This window comes from Argiope bruennichi, chromosome 6 (assembly GCF_947563725.1).
Source record: "Argiope bruennichi chromosome 6, qqArgBrue1.1, whole genome shotgun sequence".
In the NCBI taxonomy this organism is placed as follows: domain Eukaryota; kingdom Metazoa; phylum Arthropoda; class Arachnida; order Araneae; family Araneidae; genus Argiope; species Argiope bruennichi.
Window position 1 is genome coordinate 74,212,444 of NC_079156.1, and position 25,786 is coordinate 74,238,229.

The window sequence follows — 25,786 nt, forward strand, 5'->3', positions numbered from 1 at the left end:
TTTCAAAAAGTTATAAATATATTTTAATTTGGTCAATAAAAATTATTAAAAACACTTGATTATTAATTAAATTTTCCTTGGATCGAAAAGTACTTTTGTTTATCATTATTATTAAAAAAATAAATAAAAAATTTGTAAGTTAAAAAAAATCATCATGGTAGGATTGAAGATTTTTTAAAAATACGATCTAAAATAAAGCAATGAAAAAATTTTGACTTTTTTTTTGAGTCGCGACATGAACATATTTCTCAAATTTGGGTCGCGGCTTAAAAAGGTTAAGAACCACTGATCTAGATAATACATTTCTTAATAAAAAGAAATAAACTAATTCTCTAAGAAATGAATACAAAATAATTAAACTTTTTAAAATTTTGTTTTTACAACTGTCTAGCATTAATATGCCAACTTTTCGTGGACATTCAGTTTAAATGTACTCCGTTTCCTAATAAGAGAGCTTGGAACATATCTAGTGTTTATTATAGCATTATATAAAGTATAAATTAGTATGGTTTTTCTTAGATTTCTTAAAATAATTATGAAATTTGATAAACATAACTTATTAGTTAAGACCATAAATGTTATGTTAAATACTTTTGTTTTCTAAAATAAAATTAATCTCTTTGGAGCAGTAGTAATCTCAATTTGGGTTATCTTGAAAAACGTCTTATTTTCTTTTATTTTGGTAGAAGATTAAAATTTTGAAATCTGATATCAATCCAATAAAGCAAGGTGCGGCGATGGATATAAAAGAATTACTATTCATGTATGGCAACTTCGGTTTGTTTGTTTTCCTTTCGTTCCAGGCTGACAGATATTTTAATCGATCTTTAAGTTCATGTTTGCAGGTCCTTCTTTATTATCGAATTGTTTGAATTGGGCATAAATAATTAAGCGATCAAGCGAAATATTAATATCACTCTTAACCTGTTTATAAAAACTGATTTGGATTTCTTTAAGAAATACGTAGAATGTTTTATAAAATTTGACATTACTCTGCATTTTAATATCCTTTGAAATAAGACATTTCTTTCATTGTCTGAAACATATAATTGACGTAAGTTATGGATTTTAGTTTTTCGCGTTTCATTATGAATTCTTAAAATCTTTGAATGTTAACTGTATTTTAAAAATCATTGTCTTGCAAATTATGCCAGTTCGTTATCTATAAAGTACGGTTTTACTCGTAATCCATACTATATATTGCTGAAAATCATTTATAAATATTTTTCAAAATGTAGACACATTTTGTTAAGTGTTTCTTCTTATTTTTTCAATATCAGCGGATGTATAAAGCTTGTTAATTCGAATGAGAAGCAGGAAATCATAAAATTATTTTGTTAAGCTTTTTTTAAAAAGAAAGAATTGAAGACACTCATAATATGCATTATTACAATAATTAATGAATTTTTGTAGCATTAAGATAGTGGCAGAATAAAGAGATTATTTTTCTGATGATTAAAGTAATTTCTAAAAGAATTTATTTATTTTTTACTCTTTTCTTTCCTTTTGACATTGGAAAGATATTATAATTAGAATGGTTTGTATAATAGAGCTCTCTTTTTCATATTATTCTAGACTAAGACTAATTTGAATCATTTGTAAAATAAATTAATATTTAAAAATTTAAATTTTAAGCAATAAAGAGTTGTTTACATTTTGGTATTCGATTTTATTTGCTTGTATTAATTGTTAAATAATCAAGTTGACATAGAATATGCAATAAATTATTTTTACTCTGAAGGCAAGAGTTGACTCTTTATTTCTGATTTCGTTTATATTTATTATTTTTATTCCTTTCAGCCAAAGAATAAATTCTTGAAACTAGAATTTAAATTAAAAAAAGAAAGGAAGAAGAAAAAAAAAAAAAAAAAAAAAACCACTTCATATTTCAGAAATTCACCAAATTGTTGTATCTAATAAATACTCTGATGTACTTTATTCCTTTCTTCCTTCCAAATTTCTTTCTTTTTCAATTCTAGTTTTGGTTGGATGATGATGTCATGACTTCTGTTTTGAATGCAGATGTCTTAGAAAAAAATATGATTAAACAGTTTATCATAATATTTAGTTTCTTTTTTTCCAAAGAGCTTATCTTTTACATCTATAATTTATAGTTATATAAAATATTTTACTTTAAATGGGATTTTTATTTAATATTTTTGTACTGTGTCTGTTTATTTAATATGTTTGTGCTACATTTCTAAAGTAATTTTTAAAAAAATTCATTGAAGTCTGGAATAAAAATTATTTATATAAATATATTAATATTTATCTTTGTTTCAATATGTTTGCATTTTTACAAGAGCTGTATGACAGTCTCGCCATTATATTGCTTGCATTATTAATAATTGCACATTTTTTTTATTTCTTTTGTGATAAATGCATTTTTAATGTACTAGAAACATGTTTTCAACCAATTTATCATTTATACTTAATTATATAATCAGTTTTAAATATTTTCATACTAAAATTTTTAGAGAATGTTTTATTGAAGTAATTTTGTATAAATTTGTCATTTGTTTTATTATTAAAATATATGTATTTTTTAATATAGGTTCCAATCATAATTTATAATGGATATGAAACCAACTACCAAACTGTTGGGCTGGAGTTCAAAATACATCAGCACTTTCCAAGGAATATTAAATTTCTGTGAAATTGTAAGTATTCTGCCAGCTATTTAAGCCTGTATAGTCAATTATGGCAGAGACTTTTGACAGCACTATAGATTCACATAGTCAAACTTTTTTTTTGGTAGTTTAATTGTTTTTTTAATAGTATGCAATCAGACAGTTTATTTCTGTTTGATTATAAAATTGTAATTGTAACTTATACAATTACAATAATAAACTGACTATAAGATGATTTTGCATTTATAATCCTGATTTAACCTTTGTATTATCAGATGTGAGAAATTCCTTCAGATAAAAATTATCTTTATAACATAAATGGTAATTAAAATGGTGCAATGTTTCATAAAATAGAAACTCATTTTATGAAAATAGAAACTCATTAGTATAACTTTTTCTTTACTAACTTTTTTGCTGTTCAAATTATCATTATATTTGTAACTAATTGTTTTTAATAATTAGTTGCTTTACCAGAATAATTGGATCTGTGTGATTTTATTTAATCTCTCAACTTTATTCATGATTCCTTTAACAAAACTCTTTTTTTTTTATATCAGAGTGTAATAGACATTTACTTTGTTGTTACATACATGTTATTTGCCTTTTATATTTGTTATATATAAGAATTTCCCTAAAAATATATTTCTTTACAAATGAATTATCCTCATTATTTAATTATATACTGTTTAATATAATAACTTCTCTTTCTTATATAAAATGCACCATTGATTCTTGCATTAAACTTGCATTATTGAACAATTTGTTGAAACAAACAGCCTTCAGTGATCAGCCAGATTAATATTATTCATTTAGTACATCATATAACACATAATGAACCATATGAAACACATAATACTTAATAGGTGAAATAATTTCAAATATGCCTACAAAATTACAGAGCTATATGTTTATTATATTTTTTAAACAATTTCAATGTGTGACTGAAAATTAAACATTGTTGCCACACTCACTTTTCAGATCCTTTGTTAAAAAAGAGCCTGATAAATATTGAATTTCAATATACAATTCTTTGTGAATTCTTTTAAAGTATTAATTTAAACAAATTTATTGATGTAACATTTCAGTTTGACATATTTTACATGCTAAATGTTCTTTTTAAAAATAAAAATAACATTTTTAAATTAGGTCATTATTTTTGCATTTTGCACATATAAAAATTAATGCCTTTAAAATAATGGAAATAAAAGTGTAAAAATATTTGTCTATCTCCTGAATTCATATTAAGACTAGAAGTGGGACATGGAATCATCTTTATAGTTAATAATTATTTTTAAAAGAGTTAATATAAAGATTTAGGAAAGTTTGATCTTTTCTTTTACATATTTAGTATGCAAATATAGTATTTAATTATAATAACCAAATTCTTGTATATTTTTATGGTAAGCAATATTAAAATAGGCTCATAACATTTAAAGTTTTTAATGGATATTTCTCCAAGTCTTTTGATCATTTCTTTCTTTTCTTTTCGATCATATACTATTTTTTGAAATTGTAATCCTTTTTTTTGTTTTTTTTTTGAAAATTGAAGCAATATACAGAATTTTTTATCAATGTTCTGAATTACATTTATTAAGTTGCTGTATATGAAATTGTATTAATTTGTTAAAAATTTAAAGTCAAATTTAATGCATTTTTGGGGAATTTTTGTGTGTAATAATAAGAATAATGAAATGTCAGGAATTTAAATTTTATGTTCTATATTATGAGGTTAATTTATATTTAAAAAAAGGCATGTTTAAAAAGATCTTAAGGATTTTTTAAAAAGTTGTAACATTATAGATATATTTAACAATAAATCTGAAATTTTTAGGTGTTTGTTACAGAATATTGAACTACATAAAATGAAATTTAAATTTAATTCTAAATATTAAAAATTTATGAAAAATTTTAAATTATACCTTGTTGTCTTAATTGGTTTTGGATATTGAAAATAATTTTCTTTCTCTTTTTATTATCATGTGATTTTAAATTAAAGATCAGAGATTTCTTCTTTGTAATGCATGGTTTAAACTTAATATCAATAATTGATCTTCACTCAATTGTCATTTTATGTGCTTGTCATTTTAACTTACAGGCTGGATTTGGATTTGTATAGCCTTAGGAAAAAGAAAATCAAAATTAAATGTGTCAAAAGAATAACTTTGAATATTGCATGATTAACTTTTGAATATTTTTTGTTTGTTATCAATTTTGAAAAAAAAAAAAAAAAAAAAAAAAAAAAAATATTGAATTATTTAGATATAATTTTTTTAATGCAATTTACTTGATTTTTTTTTTAGCAGCTGAAACTATTATTTTTTTAGATGGTTCAATTTTCATTAGATGTATGTAATAGCATGTAATTGTTATTTAAATATAAATCTCATGTATTTAATTAAAATATTATCTATCCTTCTTTTTAGACATCTACTAATAACACATCTTTCCAATTTACTATAGATATAAGTATTATGATTTATATAAAGGAAATTATATAATGAATTTACTATTTAGGAAATGTAGTATATTATGATAAATTTCCATTGTATCATTAAAACTTAAAATTGAATAATTAATGACCATAATTTGTTATACATATTTACTAGGAATAAACAGATTAAGAATTGAAATTTTACTAAAAATCAGTATTAAAATAGTAAATGAATCCAGAATCTGATTCATTTACTATTTTGATTACTATTCATTTACTAATCTGATTTACAATTCTTAATGGTGCATACTCTTTATATTTTGAATAAATTTTAATGGTTTCACAAAATCACATAAATGCAAAATGCTTCAGAATAATTTTTAAGAATGAAATCAGCCTTCAATTATATATATAAAATGGCTCTCAAAGTACTGAAATGATAGTTCTATTCACTCCTGAAAGAAATGCTTGTCTACATATTTTTACCTAATGAAAATTGTTAAATGAACAAATAATTCCTTTCAAAATAATGTTAAGTAAATAACATTTGCTTTTGTGTATAGTTTTTAATTTGTTTAATTTTTTTTATTTCTGTATCTAATATGCATTATTTCTGTTGGCAGTATCATCTTTTCAGATCTGTGATGTATAAGGTATTATTGGGTAGGGTTTTTTTATGGACTTACTTTGCATTAACAAATTTTAAATGAAAGTCTTGCTGCATTAACATAAATTGTTTCGTGCATAAATATGCAATTTTATGTAATCTACAAACAATGTGTTTAAAGACTTAAATAGAAAACTTTTAAGTAAAAAGAAAAAAAAAAAAAAAACATTACTTTCAGCCAATTTAACATGATTTAGTTGATATGTGCTGGAAACTTAAATGAATCATTTAATCATTGGATGTATTTCAGTAATAGAAAAAATATTATAATAATAGTAGTGTGTAGTGTTCAGACTATTCTATTTGGAATTGTAACTCTTTGCTTTGTGTATTCAATATTTGTTTTCTGGATAAAATGACTTATTAATTCGTCCAATTTTGTCACTGATAAATTGGTGTGAATTTAATTATTGCAGACTGTGTTTATAATTAATTTTAAATGCATTTTTTTTTTCAATCAGAGAAAAAAATTGTACCACAATGAAATTATTAGTATTAAAAAGGCTTTATATATATATTTTTTCAGATGGTACAAGATAATTTTCATGAGATTAATATTTCTAGAGTTATTAGCAAAGAGCAACAAAAGTTATCCTAATTTTTGTTATTTAATTAAATATTTTGATAATGAAATTAAGTTTGGAAATAGAACAGTTGACCTAAAAATATACTTCACAATCTTTTGTTCAAATTTCTGTTTTCAAGTTTTATGTGAATATTTGCATAATTAAATAATTTTTTTATGTGTTGGTGATAGGGAGGTTTAGCATATAAAAGTTTTATTTGGATTTACTAGTGTTATCATTCATTATTCATGTATCATTTGCAAAAAAGTAATTTTTGTCTTTCTAATGCAGGTAATTTCTTATGTAAGCATTCAATTATTGAAAGATACCTGCAGGCCAGCATACTCTTCAACCACAGGGGGATTCGTTGGTAGTGCACATGAAACTTATTTCTATCTCAGCTCTTGTGCCTGTGTGGTTATTACATGCATATTGTTGTTTTCTTTCCTCATTTCGCACATCTCTTGTATCATGATGGAAAGAACCATTTTAGTAAGTCATAAATTAATTCATTAATTAAATAATCTTATTATTAATTTACCACAGCAGGTAAAATAAGTAAATAAATAACTATGTTCAGATGTCATTTGTCACATACAAAATTCTTTATCATAATCATTATTTAAATGTGGTTTCCTTTTATAACTATCACTTATTATTTAACAAATAACACCTTGGTTCATTGACATAGGTAACATTTCTAGTCCCCCCCCTTTTTTTTCCCTCTCAATCATTTACTTTATGTTCTGAGGAAACCTGTTCTTAGAAGAAAGTTTAATTTTTACTTTGCTAGATACAATGAAAATTCTAAATTGATATTTTATAATACATCAATACTTCTTCACTTAATTTTTTCACACTAATTTTTTTTAAATTTAAGCCATAAATTTAAAAATAATTCTAAATTAGCAAAAATAATTTTTGATTAAATAATTTCAAAATTTGGAAGCATTTAATTCTGGGCTTTTAAAATTTTCAGCTTTCAATATTCTGATATAACATGTTGAAAGTTTAAGCATTGAGTCCTAAATTATATTTTGATGCAGACTTCAAATTTAGTACTAAAATATTTTGGCAGTTTTGGAAATTTTAAAGCTGATAGATGTTTAAAAGAGTAGGTTTACTATTAAAAATTTTTATAAGTAATACTTTTATAAATATAAACTTATAATATTGTTATAATTTTATATTTGTAAGTGATTTGTTTCCTACTAAATAATGCTTTTTGTTTTTGTTCATGGTAAATATATAAGATAGCTTTGTCTAAAAAACTTTATTTGATAGTATGTTAAAAATTATAAACATCAGCTTTATTAATGACATAAAATATATAATGAAATGAATATATTTTTAAATTAAACAATTTTATTTTAAATATAGACTTTTGTTAAATAGAATATGAATTTAAACTTGAAATTATGTTCTATTCATTTAAGTTATATAGCATTTTGAATTATTTTAAATTGCTTTAGAATCTTATTTATAAATTATTGCATTGTGTGTGATGACATAATTGTTTGCTTTCTATGTGCACTTTATCTTCCATTCAAAACACCTCCTTCCCTTTCATCCTCACATACTTCAGCTGAAAAAGAAAAAAAGATGACTAATTATATCCTTTTAAAGTATTATATCTTTAATTTATTAGTTGATAAAAATTTATTGAATGAACATTTTGAAAATAAAATATCAAAGGATATGTATATATCCTGCAATTATTAATAATGCAAAGTATCCATTATTATCATGGAATAGCTCGTATCTAAACTGCTAGTGATAAATATTTATTTCCACTTGGAAAAATACATTAAATGAGATAAAGAGGTCTGAGGTATTTTTTGAATACTAGCCACCTTTATTTTTTCAGATTATAGACATTTTAGGCTGTTACTTTAATAATATAGAATTCATTTTTAAAAATTTGTTCTTGTTAATTGACAAGACTGAAAAACATGAACTTAGTTGAATCAGTCTATTACAAATCGCTATGCAGGCACATTTAAAATCTTATTTTGGGATTAATATACAAGGAAAGCAGTTTATTTTTTTAATTTTCACTTTAGTATTACCAGAAACATGCAATTGAATGTTTTGGTAGATGTGTTTGAATTTCAACCACAATACAAAAACATCATTAGAGATTATATCAAATTAAAATTTTATTGGAAATAAAAAATAATCACAGGGAAATTGTGATGATAACATTAGAAAGTTAATTTTTTTAAATTTAATTATAATGCAAGCAACTTTTTTGACGAGATAATAGTTTAGAATGATCTATTTCCAAAAGCAAATAATAGTGATTACTTATCTAAAGATGGTTAAGATTATTTTCATACTTGATTAAAACTTATTTTTTATGCACATCTTTAACATCTTTTCCCTGACTGGATAGGGATTTTGGATATGCACTGAAGGCTCTTCCTAGGATTTCTAATTATATTTTGCAGTTCCATTAATTAGCTAAGCAAAACATTGAATTAAGAGCATCATAAAAACTTTCAATGAAGTAGTTATAAACATTTGTACAACAATTTATTTACATTTGACTATTGTAATTTACATTTGACTGCTTATTATTTATTTGACAATAAATGATAAGAACTATTCCTTTCTTTCGAATCAGTAAATATATTGCTGAAAAAAATTATAAAATCTAATTTTTATGTAGATTTCTGCTACTATTAGTTGTATTTAATTTAAAAAAAATTCCACTTTTCTGTGTCAAAAATTAATTTAGTTATGAAACTTTGAATTTCAATATTTTAGGTCAATTAGAACATTTTAAAGACCATTACATTTATTTACATTATCATATATATATTTATACAAGGTATTAGATTGAATACCTTGTATATATGTATATGCAAATTCATTTCACTTTCTGTGAAGTAGAAGTCATTGCAAATACATAATTAGCTAACCATTATCAGTATGCATTGCACTTAAACCGGAGATTTTCTGTTTTCCTTTGAATTTCTGCCCTTTCCATGTTTCTTTTGCTGAAAAAGAATATAATAATGAAACTCCTGTTTAATTAAATATCTTCTTAAGAAATTTTAATTAATTTGTTTATGTTCAGTGTCATCTAGTATGTTGCATTTTTAAAAACAGTTTTTTAAATTTGTTTTATTATACTATTTATAATGTTTTATTACAGTATTACAATGTTTCTTTTTCTCTTGTAATATCTAAACACAAATAGAATCTTGATTGTATATTATGAAACTCATGCTGAAACTTTTAATTACTGAAATTGAATTACTTTTTAAATGGTTATTTATTATAAAGTCTATGTTAGAAAAAATTGTAATGCATTATTTTCCAATTTCACATCGTACTGTTTTTCTTTACTAGTATTATTTGCTTGCTTTTATCTAAAAAAAAAAAAAAAAAAAAAAAAAAAAACTTTTTATTATATGTAAATTTTATTCTATTCCATAAGCATGATAAATAATATAAATTTTAAGCACAGTAAAATTATATTTTGTGATGAAAATGATGTAAATTGTAGTTTCTAGTATTTCAGATTGAAATTTGCAAAACTGAAATGCAAATTTCACCATTTTAATTCTGTATATTTTGCTCCAATGTAACAATTTCAATGTTTGAAATTTCTTTCTCTTATTTATTATTTGGTTAATGTTTTTGACAGTGTGTGATGTTTTGGTCCACGTGCTGTTTGCTGTCTTTCTTCACAAGCATTGCCTTATTTCTTTATGTGAATGCCTCAAATTCTATAGAAATGTTTGGTTATTCTCACAAAGTTGCTGCTGCAGTAAGTTATATTTTAAAAAGTTGTTATTCTGCTTTTAAATGAGATACTTTAGTATAGTTTTTTTTTATTATATTGATGTAGTTATTTGAAGGAAATATTAATGCAATGAAGAAATAGATGTTAAAAGGTTGAGTTATCTTATAAAATAGTGTCAGTGATTCATATTATGTTAGCTTTCATTTAATGTCTTTATATTCTTCAAACCTATGAAAAATTATTTATTATCAGAAAATATTTTGTTTCAATCCAATATATTATCTTTGTTCACTTTTTATGTGCAAAGCAACATGGATCACAGAGAATTAGTGACAAAAGAAAATGTGAAAATGTCATCCTCAAATTTTATGCTTTTAAAATGAGAGAATCTTTTGTTTTTTGTTAATTCTGCACCTTTATGAGGGCTGTGATATTTTGGCAATTTTATCTCCAGACCATGAAGCTTATAATCATTACATTTTGAGCATTGTGGACAAAATATTCAAGGTCACATGATTCATAAGTTAAAATAGAAGTAGTTTTATTTTTAAAAAATTAAGTAGTGTTACAAAGAATTTGTTTTAAAAATATAGGTAGATTGATCCTGTATATAAAATTTGAGCCCCTTTCTAAAGTCCAGAATTTTGGTTGTTGGTGCAAGAGCACAGCAGAGAAGACAGAAAATCTGCATCATAATGAAATGTGCAATCAAATTTAAGTTGCTAATTTAGTAATTTCTGGAGAGATTATCAGTAAAATGAAACTCATATAACTAATTAAGAAAATTGACATTTTCTGAATAAAATATTCTGAATATCTTATAGAAAAAAAGAATGATCACATATAAAAAATATTTATAAACTCTTTATGAAAGAGCATTCAGTTTTTTTCAATCAATTGTTGTCATTTTTTTCTTCTTTTGAATCTGACATTAATTTAAACCTGCAACTGCATTTAATTTAAATTATTTAAACCTGCAATGTGCAAAAACCATGCCATCCTCTTTTTAGCTAAATCTAGAAGAGAGGTGAAATGGAAGTTACAAGTGTTATTTATTTGATAGTCCAGTGACAGATTTATATCTGAAATGAGAAAATTCTTTGTAATATGTTGCTTCTTTTCGGATAACAATACTTTCGTCTTTGTCAGAAAAGGTTACAAATATCTAGATGCAAGTGGACAGAAATAGGAACTTAACTATTATACTTTGCCAAAAATAGTTTGATACATATAATAAGCTAATAATAAAAATAAGTTATGTTTCTGCTGTAATATTTGTTATTGCCTTCTTCATATAACGTTTTGGATGATTGAGCTCATTATTTTAAAAATTGATAATTTATTTTTTGTCAATTTGATTTCATAAGAGTTCTGGTAGTATTTAAATGAAATGGCAGTTTTTAGCTTAGTTTAATATTTATTTCAAATACTAAATTCTTAATGTTTTTGAAGTATCATTATTTCTCAACTTGATTAGTCTGATAGACGAAATGGTGCAGCTATAGAATCTACTATGTGTTATGATGTATTAAATGAAAAGATGGTTAATAATATTTTCATACTAAAGATATAAAAATTCCTTAATTATTTCTACATTGGTGCTGGAGTGAATAATGCAATTGTGAATTAAAGGGAAAATTTATTATTTTTTTAAATACTGCAAATTATTGCAAGATACAAAGTTTACAATAACTGTGACTTCTCATTGAGCATTTTTTTTTCTTTACTGTAACAATTGAAGTTGATTACATTTTAAGGGATATTGTTTTGTTGATCATAATAATTTATTTAATATTATTACAATTTTTTAAAAAAATCTGTGGGTAATAATTGGATTTTAAATTGACTAATTATTTCATTGTTATTGATTTTAAAATTTTTATTATTTTTTATTGATTGCCAAATTAAAATTCATGTCATTTTCTTCCATATAATGTTGCTGAAACATAAAGATTTAGCAATGTATACACATACAACCATAGAGCATTTTCATTGGATTTTTATTCATATTTTTTGTATTATAACAATAATACAAAATTTTTGGGCATCTGTAGTTGATGAGTTCTGCATATCTAACAATATTTTGATAATTTCTTGTGTAAAATTTAAACACATATGGTGAATTATATTTAATTCTTATTGAAGTCTTTTAATTTATATTGAATTCCCTTATTTAAATAACAGTAATATTTTATTTAGTTCTTCTACAAAAGTTTTTTTTTTTTTGTTATTTTGGTAATTGCTTACAAGTTTTGTTTAATTCTTATTGAAGCCTTTTAATTTATATTGAATTCCCTTATTTAAATAACAGCAATATTTAATTTAGTTCTTCTACAAAAGTTTTTTGTTATTTTGGTAATTGCTTACAAGTTTTGTTTAATATTCTTGATAATTTAATTAATTACAAGATATAACAATAATACTTTCTATTTTTCCTCCTTCAGATTTGTTTTATAAATTATTACTTTTAATATTGTAATAAAATTTCCTGCAATATATCTTTTCTATTTATATAATACTAATTAAATGAATTATCATCCATATATAAATGCAAGAGTTAAAAATATATTGTATAACAGTTCTTAATAATTGGTATTACTTGTTTATTACATTCCTCTCCAATTTACTAAACTTGCAAAAAAAACTTCTTTTACGAAGGCAAAAAAATACATCTTATTATAACATAATTTAAATTGGATACAGAAATTCAAATAATGAAAATCAGCTGATTCACTTCATTTCATTTTGATATGTTTTTATTTGTTGAATTGGTTATTAAAATGGTATTTATAATCAAAAATTTCTTAATCAATGGAAATAGAAACTTGATTGCCTTTCTTTATTTAAATCTAATTATATATTCTAAGTGGCTCATGCTATCAAAAACCAGACAGATAAAAGAAGAAAAAAAATGTTGATTTTGTTTTCATGATTTGAGTTTAGTTGTACCATATATTCAACATTAATATTTTAAAAAAACTTGAATCTTTAATTAGAAACATTTATCTTTCTATTCTATCTAAGCCCGAACTAGATTATGGGTTCACATCTTATGATTTCATACTTTTTGTACAGTATATTTGTCCATAAAAATAAAAGAAATTTGAATCTTTTATCTAAAGCATTCTATCATGACAATGTTTTAGGTTTCAGTTGTGTGCCTGATAACTTTCTTTTTGTGATTATACTTTTTTTAAAATCTGGTGATTTATAGAAAATATTCAGCCTATAAATATATTGTATTTTGTAACATGCTTAAGTATTAGTTATAAAATAAAAATTTTAATATTTATTTTTGTTTTGTTGTACAGGAGCTATTAAAATATCTCCATTAATTATTTGGAATTTTATTTTGTTGCATGAGATAAAATATATATGTTAAAAATGTTTAATTTTAAAAATTTATTTAACTATTTAAAAGTGCAGAGAATTCTAGTTATCACTGAAAAGATATTTAGAAAAAAAAAAAAAGTTAGGTAATGTGAAAATGGTTTATGTGCAATAATATGTTCTATAGTTAGTAATGAAATTAAGATTTATTTTAATTAATGATCCAGTTAAAAATTTGAAAATCTTTTCTTATTGAGAACCTACTATTCCAGATATACATACATAAAATTTAGTAACTTTAGATTCATTGGTGTCCTGTATATCATTATGAACAATTTTTATGTAATTCTGTGTAAAAACAGTATACCAGCTGGTTAAATTTATTACATTAGAAAACGTTTAAATTATACTTATAAAATTCATTTATTCACTCATTTTATTTAGCTTATAACAGCTAAATAAAATGAGTGAAAATAAAATTAGCTTTGATGGAAGACAATGGCATGTTCAATCAACTGGGTATAGGCCAAGTAGGAGTTGGTGATTTGCTAAATTATTAAGCTACATTATACATAAATCAGAAACTAAAATAAGATTATGAAATGTAGTCTGATTTGTTTTTTTACTCTCATACAGTGGCAGATTAAAGAATTTTTTAGCCCTAAGTAGTGCATATTGTGTACTCCATTTTTGAAAATTGATCGATTTAATTTCACATTTTTGAATTATACAATATATTAAGGATTTTTTTTAAATGTTAATATCTGTGTGAAAAAATGTATTTTTACTCTGTTATATTTAATATGCACATCTTGGAGGAAAAATAATTTACTTAGTAAAATGTTTCATGCAAATCATAAATATTATTTAATGACTTCCTTACTTCAAATTTTTATAATAGATTATAAAGAAATAATAAAGGTAAAAAAACGAAATTTTGATTTTACACACTGTGAAGTGAAGCGTAACATAGTTAGATGAATAATTGAAATTCCAAAATATTATAAATAAGTAATTAATAAGTATAATTTCATTTATCTAATAATGATTTAAAAATTCACTGTTAACTAACTGGAGTCCTAAAACAAATTAATTTTTCTACAGATTTATTTGGCAGATGGGCTAATAATGTTTCTTAATTGATCGGCTTGATATCTTCTTCTTAATTCATCCTCCTTAAGCAGTTGTCTTGGCGAAAATCTGCCATTTTGTTCCCAAACCTACTCACACATAAAAAACAACAACAAAAAAAAAAAAAAAAAAAGGAAGGGAAAAAAAACCCCAACCCCCACTTTATTTGACGAAGAAGAAACAATGATAAATCTTAACTGTCTCATCACATTTCAATTTGAAAAATTTTGTTTTATGTATTTAAACCCCATTCTGAGTGTAAATTTTAAATCAATTCATTTTTAATTTTTTATGAAAGTTTTGTTTACTTACTGTAAGTATACTAAACAATCATCTCTTACAGGAAATATGATTGAAATTCTGATATACGAATTTTTTCTCATCTTTATTAAAATAACATTAACTAAGTTATAAAACTGGCAATGTCATTCCATATTTAAGACTAGAGCCACAAATATCGTGTTTCTCTGTTCCATTTTTTTTATACCTAAAAGGATCTTTAATATTGAAATAATAGTTGAATATTTAAACTCTACTAATGAATTTACATTTTTCTCATTTGAAAATAATTCAGTTTTTATATTTGTCAGCTTATTTTTCTAACAATATATCATTTTATTATATTTTAGATTCTGGGTTTCATCAATTCTGGATTTTATTTAATAAATGCTGTAAAATCATATAAAGCTTGTAGAAGTAGTTGGTCTTACCTCTGTGAGTATAAATTCTAACATAAATATAGATACTAACAGTTTGTTTTGTTTGTTGTTCTTAGAAATAATTTTGTATATTTTTAGGAACTTCAAAATGCACAATTCAAGATATATTTTCACCATATTTGCACAAGGGTTCAAGCATAATTTGATGTGCCTGCACTACAATTTGTATATAAAATACATGATATTGTGAAACAAAATTGTATATAAAATCACATATGTATGCAAATTATTTATTTTTCACATAAAAATATTATATAAAATGTATTTATTTGTAATTTATGAACTTTGACTTTATTAAAACTTTATGCACAATAATTTCTTAATGGTTTTATAAACTGGACTACTGTTTTTATAATTTGTAGAAATTCTTTAATGACTATACAAGATGATCAATTTATTATGTCTGGGTTATGCTTTTATATTGTCTGTAAATGATAGATTATATTTCATAGATATTATTTGATTATTTATAATTTGATAAAAGTTCTGTCATACAAAGTTCATGTCACAAAATGACACATTTTCTTGGTATTTAAAAAGATGAATTGTTAAAAAAGCATTTAATGAAAACAAATTTTGGAAACTTGTATCATAGTACTGAAAAGCATATATTATTAAGCATATTCTATTTTAATTGTTTATTACTTTTTAATTTTTAGTTTATAATTCTTTACTATAAATGTTAGATATTTATAATAAACTTTTAAATCAAATTCACTATTGTTATGTACTTGCTAATTTGTGTAAATGGATTAACTGACAATTAAAATCAGAAACGACTGGATAAGTGTATTATTATCAAAAATATATAAAAGAACAAAATTTGAAAACTCTTGCACATAGAAAGTTAATTAGAAATCAATTACATAATTTCATCTTTATGAAATTAAAACAAATCAAATTAAGTATATAATAAAAGAAATGTGTTGAATAAAAAATTGCATATAAAAATAAGGTTTAAAATTCTGAGAAGCAGTTGAAATTTTTGAGATTAAATTTTTCAAATAGTTTTTGTGTACATTCTGGTATGCATATCACACTAGCTGTGGCATATACAGAATATAAATGGTGTGTTATTTTCTTTGAAAATAATAGGAAGATTTTCTTTTTTAAATCTCGCATCATTCTGTCTGTGTAAATAAATCTACAATATATGAAAACATTCAAATAAAAAATATATATATCACAATTATTTTAAAGAAAACTTAGCATGAAAATTGTCTAAGGGTTTATTTTTATTTATTCTTTGCTGTTTAGAAAAAGGAAACTTGTTAGTTTCATTACTTTTAAGAAATATAACACATACATATCTGTATGTGTCTGTAAGTTATAATTTTTTTTTTTAACTTGAAAAATTTCATATGGGTTATGATTTTCCTCTGTAGATAGTCAAATTCTAAGTTCAACTTTTGAAAGTATCTTTAAAGTAATACAGTTGTTTATAAAGTAACATGATAAATTCAGCTGGCATATAATTCTATTTTATAGCATAAAAGATATGAATTCATTAAATGTGTCATAACAGTATTAAATGGAAGGAATTAAATTAGACATTAATAGAACATGATTAAAACATAAATTTATGATTATATGTATTATCCATTTCAGTAAATTTCTGCTTTTACTTAAGCTTAAATATCAGAAGGTTGAATAAAATAGAATAATTATTTACTTATAGAAATAACAAAAGTTTTAATAAAACTCAAATTAATATTACTGCAATACTGCTAATGAGATTGTTTATTGTTGTATTATGTAGCAACAGAATGAAATTGTTGCAAGTTCAGAATAGTTGCTTCTGGTAGATTTGTTTTCTCCTACATTTCTATATTTATTACTGGCACCATATGCAAATTGCATTTTTGAATTTTGCCAATAGGTTTGGATTTTTTTTTTTTTTTTTTTTTTTTTGTCTGCGTGTATCTGTAAATACTCTACTAATAGACTGTGAAATGTTCCAATAAGATGTTCTTTAGATCCGTAAGATTGGAATCAAATAAACAAGTTTGAATTCATTTAATAGTTTGTTGCAACTTGAAGAAATTGGTATTAAATTATATTATGCATTCAATTCAATTTTTTAGCGCAAAGCTGTCATATATAGTCTCAAAATGCAGCTATAAAAAAACATACATATTTGCATTCATATACATATGTTACATAATTGATTATTTCAAGTTTTATCATATGGATATCGTATAAAATTTTCAATTGCATAATACCATTGTGTAAAAACTGTAAAACAATTCATGTTGATTAGAGTGATAACCTTTTATTAAATCTTTCAAGTTTTTCCATTCTTTTATTTTCAATAATACTCAATATGCTTTCTCTTTCAATCCAAAGGATTATGTTTAAATTTTTTGAGTAAAAGTCATTTGCAATCTTCTTTTTAGAAAAAACAATTCTAATAAAGATTATTTATTAAGAAAAGAAATCTGCAGTAATTATTATTTTCCTATTGAATAAAAAGTGCTTTCAGGAGATGAACTTTAAATATTTTTTAAATGTAAATGGGAACAATAAAGAAATTTCAATAATGAGTGGAATTAAAAATGGTACCATGAGTTTTTCAAATTTATATAAAAATTTGATCTGTGTATGCACTATTGATAAAAGTTGTGGAATTTTCGATTAAAAAGAATTAATTAAACTAAAAAAATGAAGGAACTGAAAAATTCTGTTCTTTTAACTACAACAATATAAAAAAAAGCGAGAGAAAAAGGTCTTTGATAACCAAAGAAATAAAATCAGAATTTGATTTCTCTATATGCAGATGAAAATAAAAATAATAATGCAATTTTATTATGTTTGTAAATGCAGGATAGTAGAGATGTTTTTAATACTTGTTTATAACATGCAAAATTATATTTTCTATTTAAATGCATCTTACACAATTTAAAAGTTCAGATCTGTTCTAGTTAGGGCACCCTTCTAAAATTCTGTATCATATTTTTACTGTTAACTTCATTATCATTGGCATTTTAATATTGGCAACTTTATAATAGCTCATTTTTTTCAATTTCATTATTACAAATGGATATTCGCAACTAAAAAAAAATTATTCGATTATCTTGCTTAAACAAATTTAAAATTTGTTGCATTTAAAAGCTCTTCAAGATGTTGCTGCATGATCACTTTTATTCTTTTGAATAACATTTTTAATCATTTCATCACACATTATGATGTATTTATTACAATATATATATTTCTAAATTTAAAACATTTTAATAGTTAATTAATTTTTTTTATATAAGAAAGTTGTGAAATAATCTAAATATTGTTCATTCAATTTGAACTTAAATAAGTTGTTGAAAAACAAATACATATTTACTTCCAAGAAACTTTTTTCTCTATTCCTAACGATCACCACACATTAACAAAAACGTTTTCATGTATGCTTGTCTCATTTAATTCCTATAGGTGGCAAATTTTGTTTTGAATCGACAAATGATCATAGGTTGCTTGAAAAGTGAAGCTGTATTTATCTGCTTATGAAACACTTCTTCCAGTTTAAGATACATATAGAAATTTTAGATTTTTAAATAGAGAAGTATGGCTACTTCAAATGTTTTTGGTTATCAATTTATTTTGTTTAATTCAAATCCGAACTGAAATTGGCTCTGGATCATTAAATACAATAGATTAGTGACTGATGTTCCCGGGGAGGGGGGGGGGAGGAATATTTTTTAAATTTTTTAATGATTAATTATTTATTACCAAACAATATGCTCAATCAAAACAGCTATAAAATTTTTATTTTATATAGAACTTGGAGCATGTTAGATATGATTATTTACTTTTCTTCAAGATCTAATCCAATATAATAATTAAAAGTTCTTTCTATAGTTTAATGAAATGGCATTTCAAACTAAAAACAATTAATTATTATTACTTTATTACAGCTGTTTCATAAAAATAAATCTTTATTGTTATTTTTAGCTACTTTTCTAATCTATGATGCCATTATCACCAGAAATAATAAGTGTTCTAGATCAATTTTATTCAAATAAATACCTAATTTCCCATTTGGAATCAATTAATAAATTCTATCAGCATGCTCTGATAATCATAACGCCCTGCACTTAAATCCCAGTAAACTTGTAATCTCAACAGCAGAGTCAGCTTGTCATGGCCCTCCCATTTGTTTTTCCTAGGTTCAATCCTCGGACTTTCTGCAAGCACCATTCTCTAGGTGTTTTCCACCTGACTTTTACGATTTTTATGTAATTCACTTTCTCTTGTTGTTTTCTTCACTTTAAAATATCTCTTAATTTTTTTCAGTTATCAAAATAAAATAAAAAAAATTACATTTTAAAAATATAAAATCTTTTTATAAATCTCTCTAAAATTTTTGATGGGTTATTTTCTTCATGCATGTCTTATTCTATAAAGAAAAATCTTCAGTTCTTAAAAAAAAACAGAAGTTGCAGTTGAAGCCATAACTGCCTCCACTCTACTCCTGCTTTACTAATTTTTGATACAATGTTTCTTACTTTTAATTCTAATTAATGCTGTATTAACTTCAAATTAATCAAGTTCTTAAAATATAAAATTGATAAATTACAAATAATTAATAAGCAATACTCTTATTACAAGATCAAATCCAACTTGGCTGTAATATTTCTATTAGATAGGGTGATTGGTGGTACAAAATGCATGCAATATGATAATTTTACCTTCTAAATTATTTTTATACCCAAAATTATAATAGCTCAAATTAAATTAATAAAAGGAAAAAGCCTTATTTTCCTAAATTAATAAGAAATGAAAAATGTTGCAGATATTATTATTAAACTATACTAAAGCTTGAAAATAGTTTATTTTAATTATTAGGGAGAAAATTTAGAAAGAAAATAAAAACTATTTTGAATAGCTATGAATATAAATTATAAAAATTCTAATCTGCCTCATCCACAACTTCTAAGTTTTAACATTCAAGAAAAATAATTTAAAATCGCAACTTCCCTTTTGTTGGTATTGCTATAATGAATAAATAGTAATTTTATGCCATGATGTTGAATGCAAACATTTGATTACAATTTTGCCAGTATACAGTAATATATAAATACGGGTATTGTGGAAACCTTATATGCTTGTATGCTAATGGATTTGTTTTCTTTTTTATCAATTATAAGCAAGATATAAACAAATTCAAATAATACTAAAGAAAAAATTATCTGAATTTAAAATTCTTTGGTACTTACGTATTAACACCACTGCAGCTACAGATTTGGCGGTTTTTAAGTGTTGTGTGTGAATAACAGGATTGCTCTTTATTGGCGCATTAGTGCAAAAAACACCAAATCTGTAGCTGCGGTGGCATTAATATGTAAGTACCAATTCTTCTATACCGGATGATCAATAGAATCTTTTTAAATACATTTAAATTCAAAACAGCATCTGATAAACAGGAAGTAACATATACTAATAGTAAAGGGACTACAATAAATTTACTGAAACAGGTTACAGAATCTTCAGTGGCATAAAAAAATAGTTCAAAAGCCAAATGACCAAAAAGTGCAATTAAAAAATATGTTTGCTATACCATAATAAACACACAAGAAAGAGTTTCATGGAGATCTAAAATTTGGTAGAAATATTTCTGATTAAAATTATTAACTTTTGTGATTTGAAAAAAGGTTCATCTTAAAATTTAAAAATGTATTCTATAGTATTATCACATGATTTTTCTATGTTAAGCCATCTCCAAGTGAAATTTTAACAACAAAAAAAGTACACAAAAATAATTTTAAAAATATGTGTTTAGGGGAAGTAAATAAAAGAATCTTTTAAGAGAAACTCTTTTATACGTCACACAGAATTCATAATTTTAATTGCAAATATCTATGTAAATTTTACAGATAAATTTATGAAAATGTTCCCTATATTCTTATTATTGTATTTCTTTTATTCCATAAATTATTCTAATTAGACTTTTTGGTCGATTTCCTTCACATTTTGCTACTTGAGACCCATCCTAATAGATTCAACACAGTCAATTTACTGTAAGTACACATTACTTCCCTTGATATCGGACAATATTTGAGTTTAAAGGGCCTTATAAAGATTTATAATATACAGAGTGATTAGCAAATTTAAAAAATTCATGAATATCTAATGAGCATATGTAATAAGAAATTTTGTAGCTCGGAGTTGAAAGTTGATCTTTAGATACTGGTAGTTCATACCATCAAAAATGGCATCCTAAATGATTCCCAAGCCTCAGTTTCAAACTGTTAAAAATTTTTACATAAATAGTTAGGAAAAACTGCTTAAGATATTTTTTATTGGTCAAATAAACAAAATAAATGCAGCTTGGTAAGTAAAATAATTATAATACTAAAGAGATAATGATTTTACAGAAATAAGAAATTCGTTGCTAGCTCAGCTTCAATATAGGTCCTCATTCACAATATTTTGTATTGGCGACTTTTTTTTACCTGGTGCATCTTGTGACCTACAATTTGTTCGGCAACACAACATTAATTATATGATGTTTGGCTAAGCTACAAAAAAAAAAAAAAAAAAAAATCACAGAACAAAATATTGCCAATGGGAACCTACAGCAAAGCAGTTTCTCTTTGATATATATTTTAATTTACTAATCATAAATTTCCATTAACTATGAGAATACTAAAACTGAAATGAAACATAATTTGAGATACTATGGAGAAAAAAAGAACTAATTTATCTTAAATAGTGGGAATAAAAATAAATTGAGTGTAAGTACAGAATTTTAAGTCCCCAAAATAAAGACACAAGTACCAATAAAACAAAAAATAACACAATACTCAACTGAACAATAACAGATTGCTTTTATTGCAGTTCCAGCCAATAATTATCTGTTGAATGCTCACATTTTCTAATTATTTCATAAATCATTTACGAAGACTATAACATTCATCTAATTTCAACAGTCTTAATGCATTTTGGCCCATAAATCTTTTTCTTTCTTCTCTTTCTTTACTTCGTCAATATAAGGCTGTAAATAACGATTTTTCAAATCATCTTCGAATTTGGTCCACTCCTCCTTGGGCAAGATAGACTGGGAAATAGAAAGCTGAAAAGCTCGTTGAATACGGTACACTCTGGCATCTTGGATCTCTCGAGGCAATCGACGGACAGCTTCTTGTATTTCAGGTGTTTCATAGTACAAATCATCATGATATAAACCATACTGGTTATAACCCATTCGATTAAAAAACCATCTTTTGACACCATTCGTGGCTACATACTTTTGCACGAATTGACGGAAAGCCATCTTAATTTATGAACGCAGTTTCGGTCTCCAAAAAACTGTGTTTACAAGGGCAAATTTTCGCGAATATTGTATATGATATAGTTGAGTTGCAAGCTGCTGATTTTAGAGATTAATTGCGCTATACGAAAAATTCAATGTCACCTTCCTATATTGATGCATATGACCCTTTTCTAGAATATATTTAAATAAAATATATACATCAAAATATTCTTAAATAAATATATCTGAAATATCTCATAATTTTGACAAGATTTGAATTGAAATTCTATATTTGACAAGTGACTGCTTCACTTGCTTTGCCATGTGGGTGGCGAAATTCACTGAAAGCAATTTAATTTTTAAAAAAATATAACTCTTCGATTTCGTATTAAAAGAAGTGCAACTTGCTCAAAATAAAATAAAGGAAATCTAAAAACTATCTATATATTCCTTTTTTATTAATAACTAGTAAATCAATATCAGCTATTTTATATCATATTAGGGCCATATAATAGTCATGTGCTATTATTACTTGATCATTTGATCACTGACGATAAATTTATAAAGAAAAGTATTTAAAATTTTGCAAAGTTTGTCTTATAATAATCTGTCTTATAATAATCTTATTCCTTGATTGGAAAAAATTATCATAGTGTTCGGAAGACATTATGCGATTATCAATCCTCCACCCTTTTTTTTTTTTTTTGCTCGGCATCTGTTTTTATTGAGGGTTTTAAAAGATTAATAAAATTCATAGACATCAAGTATGTAGGAATCAAGACAAGACTCATTTAATGAAATATAAGAGACTGTATTCTCAATATATGTATGAAGGTTGTGGTTTTGTGTGTTTTACTGGCCCAAGAGCCATATTTGGCTATACTTCGCCAATATGTGTGAGGGAGTACAGTTTTTTTAGAATGATATGGTTTAGAGAACACATACATATTAATTGAGTGCTCGATTCTTTATATGAATATTCTATGATTAGAAAAATATACAGCGCATACTCTACTTTCTTTAAACAATACTTTCTTTTTTTTTTATCTCTTATAGTGCGATTTAAAAAAAAAACTTAATTCCATTTAAGGCTGTCGAATTAATGTTCTGTTTGGAAGTAACACAATATGGAATGAGACCAGTCACGTAACTTGAGGTTATAAAGGGATGTCGAAGATGATCTCATTATGCACGATGCGTCGACGATGCATTAAATCAGGTGCTGACCTTCAACTTGATTATCAGTATCAATATAAAAAGTTAAAGGAAATTCGAATCACAAGTCCAGTTATAATTTCATGAATAAGTTTTAGGTTTGATATATCTATTTTTATATTATTTAAAAAAATAATTGCAACAAGGATGATATATGTATAATAAAACATTAAAATATTTATTGCAAAATATATTAAAAGGTAAACGATATTCGGAAGTTCCCCCTTTTTTAATAATGATATTTGAGGCAATATTATCCGAGTTTCAAATGAGATTCATATAAAGACTTAATATACCGATACGGGCCGGGGTAGCCCGGTTGATAGAGCGTTGGATTAGCGTCCCTTAGGTTGCGAGCTCGAACCCCGCCGACCGATTTCCTGCATGATTGGTGACAAAGTCCTTCATGTCGAGAGTAACACCACTGGGGGTACTGGGGGTAATCGTTCCCTTATTCAGGTCTAAATTACGATCTGTGAAATGCGTGGATGAAGTCCGCCAAGTAAAAAGGGTTGTGATGTGTGTGTAGTCAAGTCGTACTCTTGGTCCTAGTTGGCTCTACGATAAAAACAAGAGGCTCTCCCCCTCAGATTTAAATCGGCTGTCTTCGAATAGCGGGCTTGTCCATGACAAGTGCCATAAGAAACAGAAACATATATCGTAGAAATATGTTCTATGATTTATTTATTTTTCAAAGATTTGAGAAACTTAAGTTTTTTTTGTGCCCCAAAATTGGAACTTTTCTCCGAACACTTTCAATTCAAAACAAATGACCTAACTGGTTAGTACATTCTATAATATATATATAAAATTACTGAAATATTGGTCAGGGTCTGATGCGAAAATTTAGAAATAACTCAATATTCTTACAAATTACGAGAAGTTTAGGGTAAAATCATAGATTTTTATGGAATTTCTATATTTTCTTTACAATAGTTCATGATTGTATTAATATTTTGGTTCTTTCGTGAGACTTTATCATAAATTAAATGTTTGCAAAATTACAAACTGATATTTTAAATAGTGTTTTAGTAATCGTTTCTGAAAAATGAAATTTTTAGAAAAGACATATTTTGAGAATAATAGTTTGGAGTTTTTACTGTTACTTTTTAATGAGGTGGAGACAGGAATTTTCTTCAAAACTTCCTATATATTTAACTACTTCTTTTTTTTTCTTTAAACGTAATATATTTCTTAAAATATTAAATTTTTGATTTTTTTTCAGTAATGAGTATGTATTATTATCGGCTTTGCCACTAGTATCAAGAGAGCTCGATTTCATCAAGTCTCTTTTTAACTTGAAAATGCATATCAACTTATTTGAAGGTACTGTTATTAATTAATATTTGTGATAAGTGTTTTTTTATGCGCTTATTATCAGAAATTACAGCATCATTGGAAAATCAAGATACTAGATTCAGAATAATTTGAATGAGTAGTAATGCCATCAGAAAGAAAGAAATACATATTAAAAACATTCGAAAACAATATCTAGTATATGGTAAAAGAAATGAAATAGAAAGAAATAACAACTTTTATACAACATAAATAAAAAAAAAATTGAAAAATAGCTTTGTTTATAATTTTATTTTCAGCTGTTTATTAAAATATCTTCAATATATTTCTAATTATCCTAGAGGTAAAATAAATACCGCTTTTGAAAAAGTAAAGGTACAGGATTTCAGATATTTTAAGAACTGTGATTTTTGCTCAAAAATAGATTTTTATCGCAAATTTATAATTGAATTTTTTTTTTTGAAAAATCTATTGAAAATCAATATATATTGTAAAAAAAATTGTAATATATGTTGTATATATATTGTACATATATTGTATATATATATATATAATATTGTATATATATATATAATATTGTATATATATATATAATATTGTATATATATATATATATAAAATTGTAATATATATTGTAAAAAAAAAGAGTGAGTGAGTGAGTGAGTGAGAGAGAGAGAAAAGAGGTAATTGAAAAGCTTATTTCAAAATATTTTATAAATGATTACTGTTCGATAATGTGTTCCAAAAATACCGAGAAAAATGCTAAAATTTCAATTTTTATAATTAAAAGAAGAATTTTTTAGT

At 24.4% G+C, this 25,786-nt stretch overlaps 1 protein-coding gene across 2 annotated transcripts; it reads left to right on the forward strand.

Moving 5' to 3' along the window:
- Nucleotides 1–791: 791 nt before the first annotated feature.
- LOC129972358 (uncharacterized) lies at nt 792–15,834 on the forward strand. 2 transcript variants are annotated; one of them, XM_056086472.1, is made up of 6 exons: nt 792–1,054; nt 2,555–2,660; nt 6,586–6,786; nt 9,950–10,072; nt 15,139–15,223; nt 15,307–15,830. In XM_056086472.1, coding segments are annotated over exons 2-6 (498 nt in total). In that variant the 5' UTR covers nt 792–1,054; nt 2,555–2,573; the 3' UTR covers nt 15,309–15,830. The 2 variants fall into 2 exon arrangements, with proteins under 2 accessions (XP_055942447.1, XP_055942448.1); XM_056086473.1 differs by lacking the exon at nt 792–1,054 and adding an exon at nt 1,671–1,741 and having other exon boundaries at nt 15,307–15,834.
- The last annotated feature ends 9,952 nt before the right edge of the window (nt 15,835–25,786 follow it).